Here is a 21,617-nt window from a genome sequence, read left to right on the forward strand (position 1 = left end):
GGTGTTTTCAAGCACATTGTGATTTTATCCCCTTGCTCCATTTTTTTTCCCACCTGTTTGATATTTTTTAAATTTCTTCCCTTTTTTATCCTCATGGGTGCTGTCCAAATTAGACTCCCACAGTATATGATGCAGTCAGTTTCATGTCAAATAAATGTCATCGTTGTCTCAGGCCTAATGGCTATTTCTCTTTTGTTTTTGTGTGTGACAAGATTGCGGAAACACCATCATCAGTCTTGGAGGTCCGGGCAGCACATACACCCTTACTTCTTTCAACTACCCGGCTGACTATGTGACGGGCATCAACTGCCAGTACATGGTGACCACATCGGCTGCCAAGATCCGAGTCAGCTTCCGTGATGTGGAGATTGATGTGGGGACAACTGACTATCTGCACATTGGCAATGGGGACACCGTCAGTGATGCCACAGAACTCCTGTGTCTGAACAACTTCTTCCTACCAGCAGATTTGGTATCCGATGGCAACCAGCTATGGATTCAGTTTATGAGTGATGGCTTCATCAATAGACGTGGGTTTTGGATCGAACTGGTGGCAGAGTAGCATCAATATGATTACTGGAGCTCAAACAAGATCCTTCCAACCCTGTTCCTTCAAAGAATCACGCACAATGAATCTTTATCAGAAGTCTCCCTTGGATGTAGAGCCAATCGAATGAACTCTGGGATTCCCTGTTTAACTTATGGACCAAATAGTTTGTGCAGTACGCGTCCCACCATGAAGTCCACATCTTATCCAGTGCCAAAAATGAGCTCATCAGTGGTCTCAACTTAAAGATTTTTCTTGACGGTGTCAACTCAAAGAACAGGGACACATAAACTTGATGCATGTTTGTGCTGGGAAGAATGTGCCTGAAAATATTAACACACATTTCATGTTTTCAATAAAAAGTCCACAAAATCAAAGTGAAACTATGGAAATGTGCTTAGCATCAGCTACTGTAGTTGAGAATAGTGGTTGATTTTTGGAATAAAATCAAGCACTGGTCATGGAGGGGATTTGAGTTAGTGATTGCTGGTGCACACTTTCAGTGAAAGAGACAACTTTATTCTTAGACCTTTCTTGAATTGACCTTTCTAGACCTTGAGCTTGAATTGAGGTGCCTGACAAAGACTCTCAATTCACCAAAGTCAAAAAGGTTTGGAAACCTTTCGTGGGACAATTCCCTTAGAGGCCATCTCAACGTTTACTTCTTACGCAAATATATTAGAAATACCATTTTATACTTAAAGTTTCTGTAAACGTGTTTCTCAGCTCGTTTTGCTTGTTCAATTTTGTCTTCAGGTGATCTGAGCAGTATTTTACACAGAGCAGTTCTTAATCATTGCACAGCACTTGCATGATTGGTGTTTTACCTGAAGTACACTCATACATATTTATAAGCTTATTTGCATGACTGCTAACCCTTTGACTTTGCTTATAAAAGTGTTAACACATTTCCCAGTGAAGTATGCACATATATACAGAGTGCATACACTGAGTTTGATTGTGTAAATATTCTACGTTTAAGCATCATTTAACTGGAATTTGTAAAAACGCAGAAATGCTGACCAAAGTGTAGCTGATGCATGTAATTATTGGCACTCATTGGGAGGAACAATTTCAACAAGAGTTGGCTTCAAAGTAGACAGAAACATTCTCAGTTGGACTTTTCACAGAATTGATGAATGTGGCTAGATTGGGTAACAACTGCAAGAAAATGGCTAAACCTGGATGATTCAATCTAAAAATTTACAAACTCCAGGAAATTCTGAAACCTTTCAATCCGGTGAAGCACAAATATAAGACTTTCAGTGTAAATTACAGAATTATATGCTACTAAAGATATTCACTAAATTGCAGCTGCTTACTAAGAGATGTGTAAAGATCTATGACATGATCTTTAACAGGCTTTGTTTTAGTTCTTTGTGGGAAATTACAAGTAAGTTTTGAGGACCAATCTGACGGGTTTGGGGACTGGGAGATACCGGTAGTTTCTGTTTTTGTGTTAATAACTATATTCATGAAAGCCACTAAGCTGGCATCAAAAAGTATCGTCAGCTTTGTGTTTTGAGTTAAACATTTAATTTGTTGTGGGAATTTAATGTTGTCAAAGCTCTCATCTTTATGCATTCTTGTGTGGCTTCAGTTTGTGGTAATAAGTCAGTGTTCAATATTTTTATTTAATCAGACTTTTTAATAATAGACAGCATCCTTGAATTTGGGTCTAACATTGCCAATGCTGATTCACTAACTTGATGTGCTGACATAAAACTAACCTCCTGTGGAAATTGATGAAGCATTCTATTTGAGAATAGAATTAAGTCTCCATGGAATACCTCAGAAGGCAGGTGTACTGGTTACTACAGAGTCAGTATTTTGGTTTACAAAAACTCTCCCACAGATTCTGCTTGATTTCAATCATTGATTAAGTTAACCTTAAAAAGTAGTTCCATTGATGTGCAAAATTTGTTGAATTTCACAAACACATTTTCAAAGTACCTCTTCATGGAAGGTTTGAACCCAGCTCGATAGCACTAGTGCTTGGGCATTACACTCAGAACCAGTTTTGATAGACATACTATTTAGGTTGTTACAGGCATAGTACTTTTGGCTGTACTCAGCAAGACAGAAAAAAATAACACATGCCATGTGACTAGTTCTCAGCCAATCAAGAAACAGAATCTGTGGGTAAGGATCTGTTATAAATAGGATAAGGTGAAAAGACAGAATCAAGTTCAAATGCACTTGTAATCTTATGAGCACTTGTAATCTTATATCATGTATTCAATAATGTGAAAATCTGAAGCACAGTTAAATTTGAACGATACATCTGTGAAATCTACAGCTTGGTTTCTCATTTAAAAATTTCATTTATTATATTGCTTGACGATCAGTGCCCAAGGTATTACTGTTCCTAGAAAACTGTCACATACATGTATCACCTACAAATGTAAAAAATCATGATCCCAACAGGAAGGTTTGGCTTTTTCATGAACCTTCTTGAGGCCACACTAACTTATAAAAGTCACTGTAATAATGCTGACAAAATGGGCACTGTTGTGGAGGACGAAAAGTGGCCATCTGCTTTTCTGCTATCAGAATGGTAGAAAAGCAGGTTTTATGTTCTGGTAACATGGAATTTCGACTTTTCTACTTTTCTGCCATTTCAAAAAGCAGAAAGCAGAACCTGCAACTGATTATACTTATTATGTCTACAAATATTGACTGCTACATGGACAAGGTGTGAGCTTAGTATTCAGAATCAGAAAAGTGCATTCTCAAAATCAAATATGTCGAAGGTCACAGGAGAACATCAAAATGTGTACGCTCGGTCAGCTGTATCACAGTATGATGTGACCTGTGTGAGGGCCATTATGTGCCAACTCAAACACAATGAACATGTTCAAACTGGTGTAACATTGGGCTCTTTGTTCTTGAGTGACGCCACCTTCCTGAAATACCTAACTGGCCCATTGTTAATTACTGACACCAGGCTGCCTCTCCAGGCTTCTGAATACTATGCAGTTGAAGTATAAGGAAAATAAAGCTTTCAGAATTTACACAAGATGGCTAGTTTCAAATGAGTTATGGTTTTAAAGTACTTTTCAATACTAAGATTTTCCAAGATTCTTTCTCAGATTTCTGACAGAAATGCTTGATTAAATCAACCAAAATAATAATTAAATAAATTTCTCATGTAATCTTTCCATAGTAATGATCACACTTATATTACAAAGAATCCTGAGAATAACTCACACTAAACAAGTTACGTGTATGACAAACAAGAAAACGTGAGACAGAAACTTTGAAAAGAAATCAGTCAAAAAAAGTACTTGCATGCATGTAGTTGGCTGAAAATATGTCGACACCACTGTTTTTACATGCTCAGCCAAATCAGGAAAATAAAAAATCTGCAACACACCAGCACACATGCATGGCACATAGACACAGCTATGCATTCAAATGGCAGTCACCTGTTTCATCCTCTGTCTCCTTTCAGGACAAAAAAATGGCAGTAGCTCTTGGGAAAATAGCCACTGTACATTAATTGCAGGGCAGTTCATCACAAAAGGAAAAATCAGCATAGCTTCACTTGAAAAATACAACTTCCAATTTTGAAGTTTAAATCCTTACATTAATAATAATAATAAAAAAGGCATTTACAATGCCCAACATTATTTTTACCCCTGCTCATTGGGCCAAGAAATATTCCAAATACCCTCTCAGCTCCCTGGGGAGTATACAGCTCGGCTGCAGCCATTTCAGCGCAAAGCAGCTAAATCAATCACAATAATCATTTCCACCCTCACAGGGTACCCAAATACTCCTGGGTGGGGAGAGGCAATGAGTGACAAAGGGCACATGCACCATGACCCCAGACTGGATTCGAACCCACAACCTACGGCTTGACCTGTTGACTACAAATCCAATGCTTTTAACCATGAGGCCACAGCACTGTAATGACGGTGTTCTAGAAAGTACCGAGATATGTAAAGACTGCTTCCATAAATGCATGTTGGAATAAAAAAAGACGGGATAAGAGCCGGCAAAGGTAGCAGTGTCCAGCTGGTGTGCATGCCTACACTTCCGCTGGTGGAAGGGGGGGAGGAATCAGGGCTCATGCTAACTCCTCCTACCAGAAAGATGCAATATTTTTGGAATAGCACGCAAGAAGTCCCCAAATTTAGCCTCATCCTTAGAAAAGCCACAAACAGATTACAGAAATAAATCCTCAAATCTGCCCCTTCCCCAGATTGGTTCTGGATCAGTACCTGCTCCTTCCTGATGCATGCTAGGGAAGCTTGGTACGTTAGTAGCAAAGAACAACACTGTCATCACTGTGAGGTGCTGGTGTACACACCTGCCCACATTCAGAGCCCAAGCTGAGAAATTCATAAACAGAATTTCTGAACAGTTTCAATGAAAGCCAACTCCCAAGTGATAAGTCATGTCCAAGTCAACTAGCTTGAGCATGGAAATAACGAAGTCATCTAGGAAGTGGTTACAGCCACTATTATAAGGACCTTCGGCCCTTGGGTATGGAAGAAACATCTTCCATATCCAAGTGCTGGATGACATGACAGATTGGTTAAAAGCAATACACTAGAAGAGTATGTGATATCCACATGTCATAAATGTATATATTCAAAGGTGGCCTGTCAAAAACTCCTTTTCCTAATTAAAAATGCATGTACATGTACGTGTCAAATTACACTAAAAAAAATGGAAGAAAAAATCCAAAGGTATCAAGCTATTCAGTAGCATCAGAGAATGTTTAGGGAAAGCCGAATTAACATATTATGGCAACGGCTCTGAATGTTATAGCTGGGCAATTAAATTTGCCTATTTGTTAAACTTGTTTTGCTTGCAAGAGGTTTTATTCAAAAGATGTTTTTGTACTGTACATGTAGACTCTCAAACTATTTGAATTTTTCTTCTTTTAATTATTCAATTTAAAAAAATTCCTCTATACATATACCACAATAATTTTAAGTGACATCACATAATTTACAGTCATTCAAAAATTTAAAAATAACCTGTTCTGAAATGTAAGATTGGTCAACACAAAGGAGCTGTGTATACAAGAAGGCAGATGCATGAAGTTTTGTACAGAGACAATGAAAGGCATTACTTTTTATGTTTTCTTTGATTACACAAATCTTCAGAAAGACTGGTAATGTCAAATTTCTTGTGGGTGTTTTCCACTCAGATGCCCAACAGCAGGAAAAAAAAAATAGTTTTTAGGGTATAAAACTTCTGTTGCACAAAATTTCAGACTTGCCTGAATGAGAAAAAAACAATTCATTGGTGCATATTCCTTGACCGCCAGCGTGTATGTCCCTCCTGTGGGTGAAAGAGCCCAACTTGATACACTGCCCAACTTGATGATATGCATCCAACTGGTTACTCCTATTCAATGTCTATTTAAATCATAAGAGTCTCAGTAAACTACAAGTAAATCCTACCAGGGAGGGTACTGCACCCACTCACGGATTTGCCCAATAACATGTCAAAGGCATGACTGTGGTATCCATAGAAAGCTCCAAAGATGTGAAATTGGCATTCTCTCACTGTGATTTTCAAAATGTCAGCATGCCTGCCAGCGTAACGGAACATGGAATTTAACAACATAACTATCTTTGACCCAAGTATGATCATCATCAATAGCATGGTCAGTTGATTTGCTGGATAGGCTGCAAATGATCCACTCCACCTTACATGGCATTCTTATGGTGACAGGGAAGTTGGTATTGTCAGTCTTGGGGTTCAGCCTTTTCAGGTTTAGACACAGGGTAGTGGTATTTCCATGATGGGCACTGGTGTGGACAATAGACAGGTTCTCCAAGTAATAAGAAACACAACTAAAGTTTTCCTCAACCTAGCAATGGAGATGACTCATTCACATTGCGAACCACAGGTCCGTTGGGGTTTACTGGGACCACACTGGAGTTGCCAGGGTACCTGCCAGCGTGGACTTCTGGAGAAGTAGACTGTGGGAGAAAAGAAAAAACAATATGTAACTTAGAAAAGTAACTCCAAATGGGGTAAATGAACAGAAACGGAAATGACATGCCGACAGAAAATCTAACAGATGAGGGATTTGAGCTTAGAGACCTCAAGAGCTGTGACTCTCAGAGATTTCTTCCCAAACCTGAAAGGCTTAGGTTTTCTACTGGTGCTCTGGTCTGAAATTTACTACTGAACATTTTCATTAGAAAACCCTACAATTAATATCACCCGTTTTGCATCAGGGAGATGCCATGAGATATTGCCCTTCACAAACGTTTGCTCTTAATCAGGCCAGGAGTATACTCTTGCAAATTACAAATTTTCCAAAAGCTAACCCAGGTCGACTCAGCAATATTGAAATTGAAAGCGAGGCTTTCTCTTCATGTTTGGAACTCAGGAGCATCAATGACTGAACATGAAATTTGATTTATAAACTTTGTGATTAAACATATCTTTATTTGTTTTAACGCAGAATTTGAAAAAAACTTGAAATTGAGGTTCAGAAGGCCCACCAATCATAAAATAGTCTGGTACCATCTCATTCAACAGTTACCAAATTATAAAACAGATTCAGGGAACGATACTGAAATGGCTTCAAAGTGAGAAATGACTACTGTAAGGTGAAATGAAGATGAGAATGATTCATACATTCACCGAGTACGGAAGCTGCCTGACAGGTCTATATATCCAAGTGACAGTCAGCACAACCACGGCCAAGATGACTATTAACAGCCCCAAACCCAGCGTGGCATACTCAGCAATCACGGTCAACATGACTGGTGTCTCCACCTGGCTTTTGAGCTGATCTGCTCCACTCTCAGTTAAGAGACCACTCTACAGTCAGAGACAGAATTTGAATTACCGGCAGGATCCAGTGTAGATAACATGGGGCTTGGAAGGCTACAGGTTTTGACATCACAATATGGATTACTAGGCAGAGTTTAAGGCCGAGTCAATTCAAATTGCTGAATACTCAAATATTCAACCTTCCATTTGCTCAAATATTCATATCATCAACTGTACCAAAATCCCACAAAAGCAATATACGGGTATCTACAAAAAAGTTTTTAAAATGATGATAATTCGGGAATGTGCATTCTGCTGCATTTAATATTACTCATAACACCTTGAAATATGCTTTTAGAATACAATTTTGTAACCAAATTAAATTTTCCCAATTCTATGGCACTGCTTAGTAAAAACTAGGTTTTTACAACAAAAGGACTTGTCTGCACCTCTGAGTGCATACATAACTCAATGGGAATTCCTCAAGTGGGGGATGAGTGTAGATTTCACCTAGGCCCAATTTCACAGCCCTGCTTAGCACAAGATTTCATGCTATTGCTAGCAGATGCTCCACCTATTTCCTAGAGACTGTAAACAGTAAGCACAGTCAATGGCATGCTAACCTTGGAGGACAAGTTTACTTAAACTTAATATTGACGTAATAATAGAAATCTCAATGCGCACAATCTTTTCTGCTAACCGTTCAGCAGCTCCGTGAAACTGGGCCCTGGTGCTATATGTACATAGAGAATTCACCAGAATGTGTGTAAATGTTCCCCTACATGTTTGCACATCATCTACATGTATTGAGATTTGGTTAATGGCTAATAGAGAAAATAAGCACATCACACAGCAGATCTATGAAGTCAGAATTGGGTTAAAATTTTTAGAAGGTCCAAACAGCTAGTCTTACCTCATTCAGCCAAACGACAGGTAGAAAGAGTTTTCTCAAGTTCTTAAGTTTACTGCAAGGAGAATAAAAAATGCAGATACTGAACAGGCATGTAGCCATGGTTTTATATAAGATCTATTATTCATATGCAACTTGCAAAATGAAAGTTTTCTTTCCTCTTTTAACCCTTCACAATGGGAGACGTCAACAGCCGTGGCTTTGTGTGAGGATTAGTGCATCCCACACATACATTCTATTCATTATGCACCTGCAGTTTCAATGTGGGCCTGCTGCTGGCATGTTTCAATATGTCTGTGTTGAAGTTTGCATCTTGATTGCATTGCTCTCTGCATTTCTTATGTCGAGATGGAAACCAGGCTTAAGACTGAACCTTAAGATTTTAAACTCAATATTCCTTTAATTTCCAAATACCATCCAAAAGATAGCACCATGATGTTAAGAATTACACAAAGTAAACTTCAAATAGACGGACAAAATGGTTACTATTGAAATGTAAGCCCCCCTTCCATTAAACAAATACACGTAGAATGGTGCAGAGTGCAACTTCTCCTGTGCTTGTGAAAAACAGCAATTTTCACTTCAGGGTCTCAGGAATATGTAAGGCAATGGCTCATAATGGACCTTTAATCTTCCATCCATTCTAATTAAAAACAAAATACAAAACTTACTCAAATTTCTCAAATGGCTGCATGTAAACATTAATTTGTAGCCTTTTGGCAATATTCAAAGGTCCCCCAGTCATCTGAAAAAAGAGATAAAGAATATACGCTAATTCTGGCTAACTTCTTGCAAACCAAGGCCCCTAGAGGCAAAGAGTAGCCAGTCTTGACGTGCAACATTACCATGGTTTCTTTGAACATTTCTACATGTACGAACTTAGCTGAAGCATTTGTGCATTTTTAGTCAGATTTCATGGCTGCCGGCAAATGAAACAAAGACTCTGTACTTCTCATAGCACAGAGCTTGCTTTCTATCACTTTTTGCATGTCATGGTTTTCCCTCATTTTTCTTTGTTTTTTTTAAGAGACCCATTTTTCTAACACTGTTTTAAATATAGAGCACTCTGATGACCATGGCTATGTACAGTATCACTGTTTTATGTAGTGGCCCCTGTCAATGGCAAAAAGCATTGTGAGACTATTGTACAGAGCAACTGCCACTCTACAAAACTCAACACAACTTTTTCACCATTGAAGGGGGCCGTCCAGAAGTCGAGTGAAATGTGACTGGATTCATGCACAAAAAGTGAATGACAATGACAAAACCTGTGTTAAACATCAGGGGATTTTGAGCATACCCCTTACTGCTACTAAATGACTGACAAAGGAAACTATGCACTCATTGAAACACAAAGGAAAAACATTCACTTGGAATGGAAATCCAATTTCTGGCAATTCATGCTTGTTTGCAATCAGAATTTGCATACACAAAGCTGTGGTTTCTCATATTCTGCTGAGTAAATGAACCAGGAAGTCAAATGACTACAATTACATTCTATCTTTCAATCCCCTCCAAGAATAAACAGGAAACTCAGAGGTATGAGCTCAATAGATCATATACAAGGAAAGTGAGGACACGATTTTCAAAAAAGTATCATGATACATGTACATAGACAACTTATGAAATCCTGTTTCCTGCTATCCTGTTTTTTTATGTCAGGTTAGGTCAGGTCTATGAAAAGAGTGAGAGAATGAGGAATTCTGAGGGTTGTGTCCATAGTTCAGAGAATCACATCTCAAAAAGAAGACAGCAGAAAATCACACTTGGTCACTTAGTCCTTATTCTGTGCAAGCGAAGAGGACAGAAATTACATGTAAGGTCAGAAGAGGAGAGCAGTATGGTTCCTTATTCAGAAACTGTGCATACAACCGTGTTCCTTCTTCCATGATAGAGCTTCGAATGGGTACAGATGAGGTGGGCGAGTCAATAATGACGTGAAGTGGGGTGGCAAACAGGGAGGGGAGAGGTTAAAGTTGAAATAGCTTTGCAGCTCAACTCACCGGTTCTATGTCGAAGAATGTCTGGTGTACTTCCTTCTGGGGCTCGACCCCATGCACAAGGTCAATGACCTTGTCCCGGTCACAATACAGGAAGTGGGGGAGTGACATCACAATGGGTGCACCTGCATCCAGCCAATCAGGTAACAATTATCATGCATGGTAACCAATGTTGACCGAACATTCTCAAGTTTCTGAGATGCGTTTGGGACCACGGCCATATTTTGTCTGCTGTGTATTCCACTACAACACTGCTACAGCACATTCACTTGCTAAAAATGCCCTGGATAATAGGCATTTCACATCAAGGAAGGTGGACATTAAACCGTGTTCCAACGAAAAGCGAGGGCCGAGACAAACTTGAATCCCACTACCACACTTATTTCAAAAGAGCATCTCAAGATTTACCAAACTGACAGTTGCTGACATTCAGCAGGCCACTGGGCAGGCAGAAGGTGGTGTTGGGGGTGCAGAATCCGGCATTGTCGGGGTTCTCAGTGGCGTTGGCAAAGGCCTCGGGTGGGCCAACGTATCGCCACGTAGAAATGTCGCGCACTTCTGTTTCCTTCTCATAGACAGCACTGATAGATCTGCCAACAAAGACAATCAATGTGAATCAGCGGGGCTTCTTTCCTTTTGATACCACATGGAAAATGTCAACAACCTGAATTTCAGGCAAGTTTACCCCATCCCCCAGAAGTAAAAAAAGGGCACTGGAAATGAGAAAAATGAGAAACTAGAAAGAGAATAAATGTCATTTTGGATTGCCATCATAGAGAGAAATCTTTTTCACCTTCTGCAGGAGCTAAATTCTCCAAACATTTAATATCCTTTTGAAAATTCCCACTTTCTCAAGACAGATAGGCCAAAGAATGAAAACATTTCTCATGACTTTGCACAGTGTTTTGGCCAACATGCATGAAAGCATAATGCAGATATACATGTACTTAACATGTTTTTACTTGCATGCATGCCAGGTACCAAGATGATTAGTCGTGGGACAGCCAAGAATGGGGATGGAGTTGTTGTCTGAACCTGCCAGCAGCCCCACCCATGAAATGGTACACAACTAGGCCCTTTAATGGTTAAACAAAAGTCCTCACCTGCATATATCTGAAGAAAACACATACATCAGTTTTCTTTTGTCAAAAAAGGGTTGATTATAGGACCCATCTGTAAATGTCAAAGACAAAGAAAAGCCCTCGGAAATGATACCAGTGATTTTCAAAGAGAGTTATAAAACTGAAATGCTGTCCTTTGCAAGAGAGCTGACTACACGCATAATTCATGAATTTGATAGTACATCTTGATCGAGATAGACCTTGAACAAAGTAATATGGTTGATTTGGTCTTGGCATTTGTTCAATGCGACTTTTTATAACCTGCTGTACAGACACAGAAATAAAATTAAGACCATTATAATGAAACAGTTCTGATTTCTCTTACTCCATGAAACCAAGTGTAGTTCTGTGTGCTGCAGAGGTTTCAACACCCACTACACTCATCAAGCTCCACCCCTTTCCCATTCAAAAACACTTCTGCTTCTAGCACCATGCCACCTGACACTGCTTATATCTTCTGCCCCTGACTTTTCAAGAACAATGATCCATCCAATGAGCACACCTGTTCCATTGATCGTGTTGGCCTCCGGAGTGCTCCAGAACGGCAGTTCGGATTGGCCCTTCCACCTGGTGATGTGGTTAATTCTGCTGGTGTCACTTTTGTCCACACCGGAGTAGACAGTGTACAGGCCATCATTGGAATTGTTCCGCTAGTTGGAAAAGAACAATACAAGAGACTGGCTTGAAATTAGTACTGAGCTAAGATGTTAGCTGAAAAGTGTGACAAACAACAACAAACTCTGTTTCTGCTATGTTTATTAATATCTTGTGAACCACTAAAAATGTTACAAAATCAGTCCTTTTTAGAGGTATAACATGGAGTGGCAGAAGGCACATGTTCATGTATATTACTAATCTATAAAAGCTTCAGTTAAAGAAGAGGAGTTGGAAGGCTCTGAATAGTGATATGCATTACAAGACAAACTCCATTAAAATAATGCAACAAATTCTGCAACTAGCCGAATTTGCCTTGAAAACACAGGCTTAAGTAGCTTGAATTCCCCCGATATTTTTATTGAGTGAATCTTACGAAGCCTCCATAATCAAACTCTTTGCTCCCGAACAGAACTTAGACACCGAGCACTGTTATGTAAACACAAAGGAGGACTGGCTGTACAGGTGTGAACCCACTAAATATTCTGCCAAACAATGGAACTGGGCTTTGGTAGCAAGACAGTACTTGCTGGAATGGCCGTGAGAGCAGGGAACCAATTTAAAGCTAGTCTGCTTGCATGCTGACAAGCAATCACAGGTGGGTTCTACTTACATTGACGAAAAATCCAAATTTGTCATACGGTGCCAGGTGCTTTAGATGGGCGAGCTTCATCAACTCATCGTCGTAGCCCCAGATCATATCCCAGACAGTGTGACTTGGAAAAGTAGTGGACCCTCTTATGATTCCTTCCAGGACGGCTTTCTCGAACGGACCAAGATCCAAATGTGGAAGCATTCCAGCAACAGTCTGAAAAACAAATATACTCAAAAAATAAAGCCGACATCACTTATTGTATGTTGTATTAAATACAACACCGCAGACATTAAAAAAAATTTCATTTTGAATCTCGCCGCTTGAAATGTAGCCACTCTTTAGGACAAAGATTGCAATCAAATGCATTTAATGGCTTTTCCCACTTTGTTCGACTGAGCATAACCAAACAGGGAACATTGCTTTGTTTTATAAAGAAAACTTAACGGATCATCTCTACTTGGTGGCTCGCGAAGACCGTCTGTTTGAAGAGATGTGCAACCTCGGACTCTTTTTCTTCAATGTCTGTACACTGATCGGTAAAACTTAAAAACAAACTTGTGTTGTGCAGGTACCGTACACGTGTTTACATGTGCAGCTCTGGGCTAAATGAAAACAATCGCTTAACCCTAACACTCCTCAGTCCTCCAACAGGTGAAGGATTGAGTAGGGTTAGGGTTAAATTATTTTAGTGCTGAATAACAGCCAAATAACGCCACCAAAAATGAATTTCAAACTGCATAGCCAGAACTTGCAATGAATTTGTAGAAACATGTCACAAAATGTTGAAACAGACTTACACTTGAGGTAAAATGCAGGGAAAATTGCTGACAGCTTTCAGTCAACACTTTGCTAAGTCATCACTCTCCAGAGAAAGTAAAAGCTTGGGAGCTTTCACCTTGATTATCTTGCAAAATTGTTCAAAGCTCAGTCCTGATTGGTTTGTACGATCTGAGAAGGTTTGGATCAAACAGTGTTCCCTGTGGTCAACTCAACAACTTGACTGACTTATTCAGTCATGTAGTTGAACCCATCACAAGTTCCTTCATCAGATCAGTCACAGGTAACAGGGTGCACAATGACATATGAACGCTTTTGTCACAATGCATTTGAATGTCATATGACTTAAGACTGGATGATGGACTTGTGATGGACTTGCAGAGACCTGTGAGGGACCTGGACTTATCATACCATGACAGGAATGTTGATTGTTGTGAATTTGTCTTTCTGTGGATCTCCCACGGACATATCAAGATCCAGCACATACGATTTCTCTTGAGCGTATGTAATGGTGCCATTGCGGTTAGATGAAATATTTTCCTTCACCATAATCTCTCTGGGGGAAACGGAAAGAACAGAAGAATGCAAATCAACAGTACAAAATATTGTAACTAAATCATTTTCATTTCTACCAGTGCATGTGTATGTTTGCAGAATTATTGCATGCTGAATACAATTTGGTGATTGTGAATATGGGGACCCCAAGTTTTTGTCATTTTAATATGTGCAAAACTGGTCATTCCCCCCCAAAAAAACAAAGGCCCTGACCCTGTCGTTTGGAAATTTCAAATTGTAAATTGTGAGAACATGTGACTTTCTTCCTGATAAACCAGCCGTGTAAATTTGACTCCGCCATGTGTCGTGTTAAAACACCCCCAGTTTCCCTTCATAATTTACCTCAAAATTCAAAACCTTGCTCTCTTTTCACAACATCAACCCCACAGTTATTGAGCATGATGTCAAAGGCCTAGTCATCTGCCTAGGGGAATCCAAAAGTGAAAATGTTATATGAACAGGGTCCCTAAATTCACAATCCCCGACAATTCGGCCTTGACCTCCTTAGGTCTTTTTAAAACTGAAAAAAATTCCAATCTGAATCATAAACATCCACACAGAAAGTTAAAAGATGCAAAGTTACCACCATGTTTCACCTAGTGTAGAGGAATGCTGTTTGGTTACACCTTCAGTTGGGCACAGACTGTTACCCATAATGCACTGCTCATGGCTTTTTCGGGTCTCCTAGGTTTGCTTTTTAATATTCAATCATTCTCTTTTTTTTCTTTACCTGTATGTGTAGGGTCCCCTCTCCACTAGGAATGGTTCTTTCCCATTCTGCACCTCTATCGGATTGGTCAGGTTCCAGACCCAAAACTGCATGTAGACATCGGCCGTCGGGTTCTTCCAGATATCATAACCCATGGTGCCCATTTTCAGCATTGTTTGCTGGAAAGAAAAGGATAAAAAATGTGCAGTTTTTCCATTCAAGCGTTTCGTGGTGAGGCATAAAATACTGTATTTTTGGCTCCAACCAGACACTGATCTGGCTGAAATACATTACCGGTATGTCTTTCACATATGCAAATGAATTGTACCGTAGTATTTCCAAACGACAGTCTCCGAGAGTCAGCCACTACACCAAAAGGATATTTCAATGTAATCATTCAACTTCCAATTTCAAAACTCACTTTTAGAATTGCTCCTAGTTTCATTTCTTTTTTTTCCTTCCAAAAATTGACAACCAGTGAAAACAAACCGCCCTGTTTTCTGAATTTTATAAGCATACATGTAATCTTGCCTTGTACATGTAAGCGTAGTACAGCTCTGAATGTGGGCATAATGTCAAACCGGACTCGACTGAACTAGGGCTGTGCTGAATAACCGAATATTCGATCGATTGTCAAATACTCCAATATTATATTTTGAATTTGAATGCCAAATTCATGAAAAGGAAGGGGAAATTTTCTTTTGTTTTATATGAGAAAATTGCACTATGGACGCTTGTTTCAAGCAGATTCAAATGAAAGGTGTCAGAAATCTTACAATGATTTAAAAAGTAAATTGTTCATTAAACAATTTAAAAGGAATAGAAATTTTCAACAGGGCAAAAGTCTTGTTCATCTCTTAAATCTTGTTACAGGTAAATCAAGGCTGGAGATACTCCTACATGTGAGAAGCTACATGTATTATACTGATCATAATGTACAATTGTGTATGTTTTGCAACTGATTTTGTATGGTTTGTTCATCAACAATCTGCCGGTCGGTATGACCGAATATTCAATCAATTGAAGGTCAAATATTCGAAAAGTGAATTATTCGAATTGACTCAGCCCCAGGCTGAACCCAGTAAAGTACATGTAACAATGACATTAGATTTAACTAGAACCACCTAGGAATTTAGAGGGATTTGAATACATGTACATGTAGTCCTTTTGATGAAGGTACCAAATTTTTCCACAAACTTTTTGTATTTGCAATGTGAATGGACTTTGTAGTTAATTATCACAAACAACGGTAACAACATCTGATTTGCTTTGTGTACATAGCTCAAGGGCCTTAAATAAGTACATGTCCATCTACTGTGTCAGGTGACTGGTAACAAGTCATGTGTTATGTAGAGTTCATCCCCTTGTGTGCAAGAATAACCCAGGAGCGTAGTGCACTACGATGCATGAAGCCTACTAAACATGGAAGAGTTAGATGTAGATCTGTGTCCTGTTATGACAAGTCTAGCAGGGTTCATCTCTTCTGCTGTCTAGGCTTGAAATCAAGTTGCTAGTCGGCCATGTTTGTCGTCCAAAACAACCGATACAAACCAGCACACTGCATCGTTTTACAATTAGTGCTAAGCCTGTTCACCATTGCCCACAATCCAGCGTGCCGTGCTGATTCGGCCCGACACAATGCGTGGTCTTGTGCTGTTCGGTACCGGGATTTGGTACACATCGGCCCACAACCCACTGGAGAGCGTCAACAGTAGCTCATGCTACATAACAGACTCATCCATTTTCTACATGTATATTTGATTAGTGCTAGTTTCTTTCATATCTTGCTTTAATATCCCTTTTAATACAATACAAAGACTAAGTATACATAGCTATTCAAGAACAAATCTTTAAATCTTTTTGGTAAAAAAATAAAACAATACTTTTATGGTAAATCATCTTTTCAGAATAATGTTAATACCCTTTTCAATGAACGAGACTGTACTGGTAGCTGTTGCTAATAAACATTCAACTGACTAATCAAACTGACCCTTATAATAATTGGGATTCTTAGCCAATCAGAGTGCTGCATCTAATTTTGGTATCAAGCCCCCTATGTTGTACACAAGAGCTTAAAGATTGTACAAGTCGGTAATTGGGCACCTCCGAACATGCATATGAGGAACGAGGTTGCACTGACCGTTCCTGCGTGTTATTAAACTGCAAGCCAAACCGCACCATGTACACATCGCAAGGAAGGTGGACTACACCTGGCTAATAGAGCAGTAGACTTGATTTCAAGTCTACCGCTGTCTAGTGCCAAAGAGCTACATGTAGAGTATGGTATATACAAAACATGTGCATGAAAGCAACTTTGTATAGCAAACAAAAACATAAACAAAAGCAAAAACAAACCAAACCAAACCAAACCAAACGCACCTCAAATCACTGCAAACCCATATCCAAATCAAGCAAAACCCAAGGCTGAAAACCCAGAATAAAAAACTGAAAAAAAAACAACAACAATAAAAGCAAACAACGAGACAAACACGTACAGTCCATGTAGTTCAATGTTTTACAACCTGTAACCTAATAATGGCCCACATGCCCACCAAGTTTGGCTTGTTTTGCACCATGTTTAAACAGTAGCCACTATGCTTAGAAAAAAAAATTGCGTTTTCAATTTCAGGTGCAACATTTACATCCTGGAAAATTTCATCGTACACAACATCATCTTGATGAAAATTGTTGTCCAATGAATGTCCTAACTTACTTCCAATTTTTTAGCGGTAAAAAAATGCCCAAAATTGCATCACACATTCTCCAAATGAATGGGGGTTGATTTAGGCCCTAAACTTTGTGTTACTGTACACCCACTGCCCACCCGGATTTTTGTTTTTACTTCACACCATGTACCGGTAATAAAGTCAGAACTTGGAGAACACTGTTATTTTTTCTTTTGGCAGGTGGGATTTACATCATTCTTCTTTTTTTCTTCAAGGATGCAATGCCAGAAGGTGAAATAAAGTGAAACTAAACTTTGCTCCAAACCAAATCAAGGCGAAAACATGTACATGTGCTGTATACAGACATTTATCAAGACAAGAAGGATTTGCCTCTAACCAAACCTCACCTTGACAATTTCATCATGTATGATCTTCTGAAAGACAGGGAACATTACACCACCGATAATTGCGACGATGACACCCAGGACCAACACCACACTGCAAACCTTGGTAGTAACTGCCATTTCTGAAGAAAAAACAAATTAATTTGGAATTTCTGTTTAAGGACATGGAAATCATTTTCCAGCAAAGTCCAATGCAGTGTGTGTCTTTAATGTGAACATTAGCATGGCAACAGAACTACTTTTCAACAATTCAAATGTTGGGCAGTCGGTCAATCACGATTGCGCTACAATGTTGCATAATCCGTCCATCCTGTACGATATCTTCCACTTTACGTCTACTTCCCTCTTTTGAAACAATTATCCATAACAGCAAGTTAGAAAGTACATGTGACTGCTTGATGGTAGATTTATGTACTAATGAATCATCAAATTCAATAGTGATGACCAATCATGCACAAATTGAGCAATAGTGCAGATTGATCAATTGCACCCTACATGTACATAAATACATCTCATTGATCCATTGTCCACATTCTGTATGGCAAAACAAACAACGGAAGGAGTGTTGCCTCCTGCCTTCTTCTTCCTCTGACAACATTGAAGGATCGAGTCAAAGGCCGAGTTGACCAAGAAACTACTAAGTCAGGACCAGCTCCCTTGTTTACCCTTGAGGAAGAGGCAAAATTTGTGGAACATGTCAAGAAGATGGCCGTAATGGGTTATGGGTACAGGAGGGCTGGCATTGTCGACATAGCTACTTTGTATGCAGTCAGTCTCCACAAACGGCAAGCAGGACATCCATTAGATGGTTCAGAAATTTTATGGGAAGATGGCCGGAGCTTCATGTAAAAAAACCACGAAGCTTGGACATACATGTATACATATAGGGCAAAAGCTACATCTGAGGAAGTTGTCAAGGCATACATGTATTTCACTGAGCTTGATAGAATAATGACCATGTACAAGCTAAAAGATGCCCCTGAGATAATCTACAATATTGATGAAAAGGGACTGAGGCAAAATCATTCTCCATCTCATATCGTCAGTGCGTCCAAGAGTCCACAGTTGCTGTCACTGCAGGCAAGGGTTCTACTGTGACAATCATTAGTTAAGGGAATGCCATTGGACAGCAACTTCCACCATATTTTGTATTTCCAGGACAGAGGATGAGACAAGAGCTTCTTCAAGGCTGCACTCCGGGTGCCAGTGGAACTGTAAGTGACAGTGGCTGGTCCAACTCTGAAATTTTCACGGACTACCTCTCATCACATTTTTAAAAGTATGTCACAGACGGCAGCGAGGATGAGCCCATCTTTGTCCTTTATGATGGACATTCTTCCCACATCTCCCTGCCATTGATTGACTGGGCAAGAGAACACAATATCTTGTTGTTTATCTTATCAGCACATACGAGCCACGTCCTGCAGCCAATGGATGTTGGATGCTTTGGGCCATTTGAGAAAATCTACAATTCAATTTGCAACCAACACAAGTGTGCCCACTCTACGACAGGCACTGACAGATACTCCATCTGTGAACTTGCTTGCAGAGCATACTCCAAGGCCCTATCCCCTGACAACGTACGAAGCTCGTTCAAGAAAACTGGCATCTATCCTTGCAACTATGACATAATCGATGTCAAAAACTATGAACCAGCTAAGGCACTAAATAAGACAGCAAGTGAGTCGACAGATTTATCTGAACCTCAACCAGTTGGTCCACACGGTGACGGCAGTGGCAGCCTCCCTCACTCAGACTCCTGTGATCTCTTCAAAAAAAAGAGAACAGATCATAGGCCAGCGAGAGAAAGTACTAAGAAAGAGGAGATGTGTCTCTTCAGTGACATCAGGAAAGGTTATTACTGAAGAAGCAGTAAGGAAGAAGATTGTGCAGTTTGTTGAAACGTCACAGAAGACAACATCAACCAGAAAGAAGAAATATAACCCGACCAAACGGGCAAAGAAAACAGAATCTGCTGCCATGGTTGCATCACAACACTGTGAGCCTGGACCAAGCCAAACAATCACATCCATTCATGATGTATCTTCTGATGAGGAAATTAACGAGGACGAGAAATGCTGTGTGTGTCACCGGTACTGCCCTATTGAACTTAAGGATTAACTCTACTTCACTTCATGGGCTCAGTGCATGTTCGAAAGCTGTTCACATTGGGTTCACCTCAAGTACCGTTGTAATATGTCACACGGCTACGAGTGAAAGACACATTTTTTGCCCATGACATGGTTTGCCATGCTTTCAGTCCCCAACAGAAGAGTAGTTTTAAGTTCTTTCCCAGTACATGTATGTGCTTTGTTTACTTGAAGGTCCAAAATTCAGAAAAGTCTTAAAAGTGGCAAAGTTGTAGAATTGAAACATTTCTTTCAGTTAACGAACTTCTTTTCACGTTCAAGAGGATTGTTTCCATTTTGCCAAAACTGAATTAATCATTACAATGATAAAACTAATTCCTTGTTTATTAAGAGGATGGTTTTGATGATTTAGAAAAGGAGGGGAGGAGAGGGTAGCAGGAACCATGAAGACCCAACAGGAAGGAGGTGATAAAAAGGAACTCCAGCTTCCCCATCCCAAAAGTGGAGCAGGTGGGCCTAGGCCAAGGGGTTCATGTATTGTTGGATCATAATAACATTGCTAAAAATGCATATGAGCCTTTTGAGGAAAGAGTGAGAGGCAGGGTCGGGAAAAACGAAAGATGAAAACCAATAAAAAGACGGAAGAATTTTACCACACAGCATTCCAGTAATTTCAGACATTTAGTTTGTGTATGGCGTCACTGGGACACCTTACTCAACGCGACCGTCGAAAATGGGTGACGGTGTTTAGAGAAATATGGAACGGCTGTGTAGCACTGTGATCAGAATATCGACGAGAATATAATATCAAATTAGAGCTCTGAAATATGTGATAGCCAGAGCACTGATTTGATATTGTATTCTCGTCGATATTTAGGTCACGGTGTTTGCTGTGCGGCGCTCCACGGACGGCAACTAAAAGCTAAACCAGGTAATTTCGCAAAAGTGATAGGTGTGATCGACGTCCTCCAAGTTTATTTTACAAGTCTGTGATGTAAAAGAAGTGACTGAGACCTCTTTTGGTGTGATACTTTCGTTCATGTTGGTCAGTTTGTCCATGGTTTGAAGAAAAGGCCTTACATCGTCGAAAACCGGTTATGCGGGGATACACTGTAAACCCCAACTCCTTCGGAAGGGCCGTAAATCTACTTACTCTTCACTTTTGTCGACCATCAACGAGATCAGCAATCTCCTTATGGAGCAACGTCCACAATATTCAAACCAACTGCAGAACAGTACTAATGTCAAGATTGTGAAACGCCAAAATTGTCACCTTTTGACTCCTTGAACTAACGCTGGCCCTCGGCCCACTTGATGTCGTACCGTGCGCGTGACTCACTCGTCGGGCGCGGTGTGTTTGATGTGATGGTATTATATCCAACTCTATGTATACATACAACATACATCCGCCGTGAGCTATCGATCATCAAAACCGCTGCTCTGTTCAATTTGAAGAGCGCCACCTATAGCTTCCAAAAATAAAAGAAAAATCAGGTAGACATAGATTTCTACCTCCATAGCTGGAGCACACAATGGGGCAAGCGATATCACGGCATGCAGGCGTGATGTAGCACCTCGTTTTTGGGGAACGAGCAATTTTCGAACCCTGCCCACCCCTTGATCTTTACTCTGCTGCGTTTGCTTTACCTCCATATTCTCTGAAATAAAATAAGAACCAAAATCCCGACCTTGAACCCTAAAAACAAACCATATACCTTACTCCAAACATGGAGCTATAAAGTAACTTGGACCGCAAATCGCCTTTTCAAAACATTTGGACATGATCGGGCAACTATCCCACCCCCTTCTCCGTATCCTTTTTCTTGTCAGCGTACCAGG

The 21,617-nt window shown here is 39.9% G+C and overlaps 2 protein-coding genes and 1 pseudogene across 4 annotated transcripts in view; 2 read left to right on the plus strand and 1 right to left on the minus strand.

Annotated features, from left to right (window-relative positions):
- The window catches only part of LOC110973181 (hyalin-like), a 36,925-nt gene extending 33,359 nt beyond the window's left edge, over positions 1 to 3,566 (plus strand). Inside the window, exon 30 of the mRNA XM_022223793.2 lies at positions 213 to 3,566. Coding sequence (XP_022079485.2) covers positions 213 to 562 — 350 coding nt within the window. The 3' untranslated portion in view covers positions 563 to 3,566. The remainder of the gene's footprint in view (positions 1 to 212) is intronic.
- LOC110973182 (lysosome membrane protein 2-like) lies at positions 2,848 to 21,191 on the minus strand. 3 transcript variants are annotated; one of them, XM_022223795.2, is made up of 13 exons: positions 21,052 to 21,191; positions 17,692 to 17,810; positions 14,640 to 14,797; positions 13,766 to 13,910; positions 12,596 to 12,790; positions 11,831 to 11,978; positions 11,311 to 11,380; positions 10,616 to 10,797; positions 10,211 to 10,332; positions 8,879 to 8,952; positions 8,211 to 8,262; positions 7,160 to 7,345; positions 2,848 to 6,492 (listed from the first exon to the last, which is right to left on the minus strand). In XM_022223795.2, the coding sequence occupies exons 2-13, from the start codon at positions 17,806 to 17,808 to the stop codon at positions 6,376 to 6,378; spliced, it is 1,566 nt and encodes a 521-aa protein (XP_022079487.2). In that variant the 5' UTR covers positions 17,809 to 17,810; positions 21,052 to 21,191; the 3' UTR covers positions 2,848 to 6,375. The 3 variants fall into 3 exon arrangements, with proteins under 3 accessions (XP_022079487.2, XP_022079488.2, XP_022079486.2); XM_022223796.2 differs by having other exon boundaries at positions 7,166 to 7,345; positions 20,932 to 21,150; XM_022223794.2 differs by having other exon boundaries at positions 20,932 to 21,150.
- Positions 17,978 to 19,553, plus strand: LOC147799946 (uncharacterized; annotated as a pseudogene).
- Positions 21,192 to 21,617: the final 426 nt, after the last annotated feature.

The sequence above is a fragment of the Acanthaster planci genome, linkage group LG02, assembly GCF_054643075.1.
Source record: "Acanthaster planci isolate LZ-2023a linkage group LG02, COTS_SCS, whole genome shotgun sequence".
Classification (NCBI taxonomy): Eukaryota; Metazoa; Echinodermata; class Asteroidea; order Valvatida; family Acanthasteridae; genus Acanthaster; species Acanthaster planci.